The sequence below is a fragment of the Buceros rhinoceros genome, unplaced genomic scaffold (assembly GCF_000710305.1).
Source record: "Buceros rhinoceros silvestris isolate BGI_N320 unplaced genomic scaffold, ASM71030v1 scaffold27095, whole genome shotgun sequence".
Lineage (NCBI taxonomy): Eukaryota > Metazoa > Chordata > Aves > Bucerotiformes > Bucerotidae > Buceros > Buceros rhinoceros.
This window is the reverse complement of record NW_010415031.1, coordinates 1-1,231: the sequence shown is the minus strand read 5'-3', so window position 1 is coordinate 1,231 and position 1,231 is coordinate 1. Positions and strand designations below refer to the sequence as shown.

Here is a 1,231-nt window from a genome sequence, read left to right as displayed (position 1 = left end):
AAGAGGAGGGGGGCGCCGCTGCCGCCAGCCGCAGGAACCAGTGGGAGGGAGGAACAGCTGAGGCAGGCGGAGCCTCGGGTGAAGCAGGCCCAGGACGTACATTGTAGCTGATATATGGGAACGCGACGGGAGGTCGTGGCCGCAGTCCGAGGCTCCCACTGAGCGACAGGGGGCAGAAGAGCGAGCTGTGGCTGGAGAGGTGGACGATTCCCAGCGCTGTGTTCATCAGCCTGTAAAAATTCTTCTGACAGTCCTGGGGGGAAAAAAAATCCAACCAAGATGCAGATTTGGATGGAAAACGGTCTAATGGAAATGGTCTAGTCCCGACTGGGCATGAACGTGTCCCCTGTTCTCCTTTTCCCCAATGTTTACTTACTGCCGCGTCACCCGTGACAGGGGTCAAGCCCCAGCTCAGGATTCCTTTTCCTGGGTACTCATCATAGAGCAGTTCTGTCACCTTGGCACCAACTCCAGAGAATCCATCGTGTAGGTCGCAGAGGACTTGAAACCCCTGGGTAAAACAATGGCAACATCTAAGATTCTACTTGATCTTGAACAGGTTTCTTGAAAAAAGAACAAAGGGGGAGTTTGGGCTAAGCGTCCAACCTGCAGGTTATCACACTCCTCAGCATAAAAGTGCAACCGATCTTCCAGCTCCTCTAAGCAGCCCGGATCCTGCAGGAGATTTTCACCTTGTCCAAAGGCTTCTAGACAACCACACTCCCTAAGAAAAGGGGGGGAGGGGGGAAAGCCCTTTCTCTATCACCTCGGAAGTTTCTTCCCTTGAAGGTTAAACTAAGATCCTGCTCTGGCTGACAGAGTCTGGAGCAAACCTCTGGGCCGTACCCGTCGTGCATGTACTGACGGATGACATAGACGCTCTTGGGATGCAAGTGCACGTTGAGGTAATCAGACCAGAGCGGCTCCCTGCTGCCCGAGGAGCTGTCCTGAGAAACCGCGAGTCGGGAAGGGGCTGGAGCTGCACCTGGAACAAGATGGATGTGAAGAGCAAAGATCTTCCCGATGCTGAACACCCTTCTGAATAAAGAAGGCAAGCCCAGCTTTTTATCTCGCCCCTTTCTCACCCGTTTGCTGCTCTTTGTCCTGTACTGCTGTAAGCAAAGAAAGCTTAGCCCGCGGTTTTCCTTCCCTCATGCACCGACACGTTCTCCAGTGTCAGCCCGCTGCCGCAGGGCTCGTTCGACCTGACTAGATCTCTGATCCCAGCAGG

At 54.3% G+C, this 1,231-nt stretch overlaps 1 protein-coding gene across 1 annotated transcript in view; it reads right to left on the bottom strand.

Annotated features, from left to right (window-relative positions):
• Positions 1 to 985, bottom strand: part of MSTO1 (misato 1, mitochondrial distribution and morphology regulator) — a gene marked incomplete at its 5' end in the record, with an annotated part of 3,023 nt that extends 2,038 nt beyond the window's left edge. Inside the window, 4 exons of the mRNA XM_010137292.1 lie at positions 101 to 253; positions 377 to 511; positions 607 to 724; positions 847 to 985. Coding sequence (XP_010135594.1) covers positions 101 to 253; positions 377 to 511; positions 607 to 724; positions 847 to 985 — 545 coding nt within the window. The remainder of the gene's footprint in view (positions 1 to 100; positions 254 to 376; positions 512 to 606; positions 725 to 846) is intronic.
• Positions 986 to 1,231: the final 246 nt, after the last annotated feature.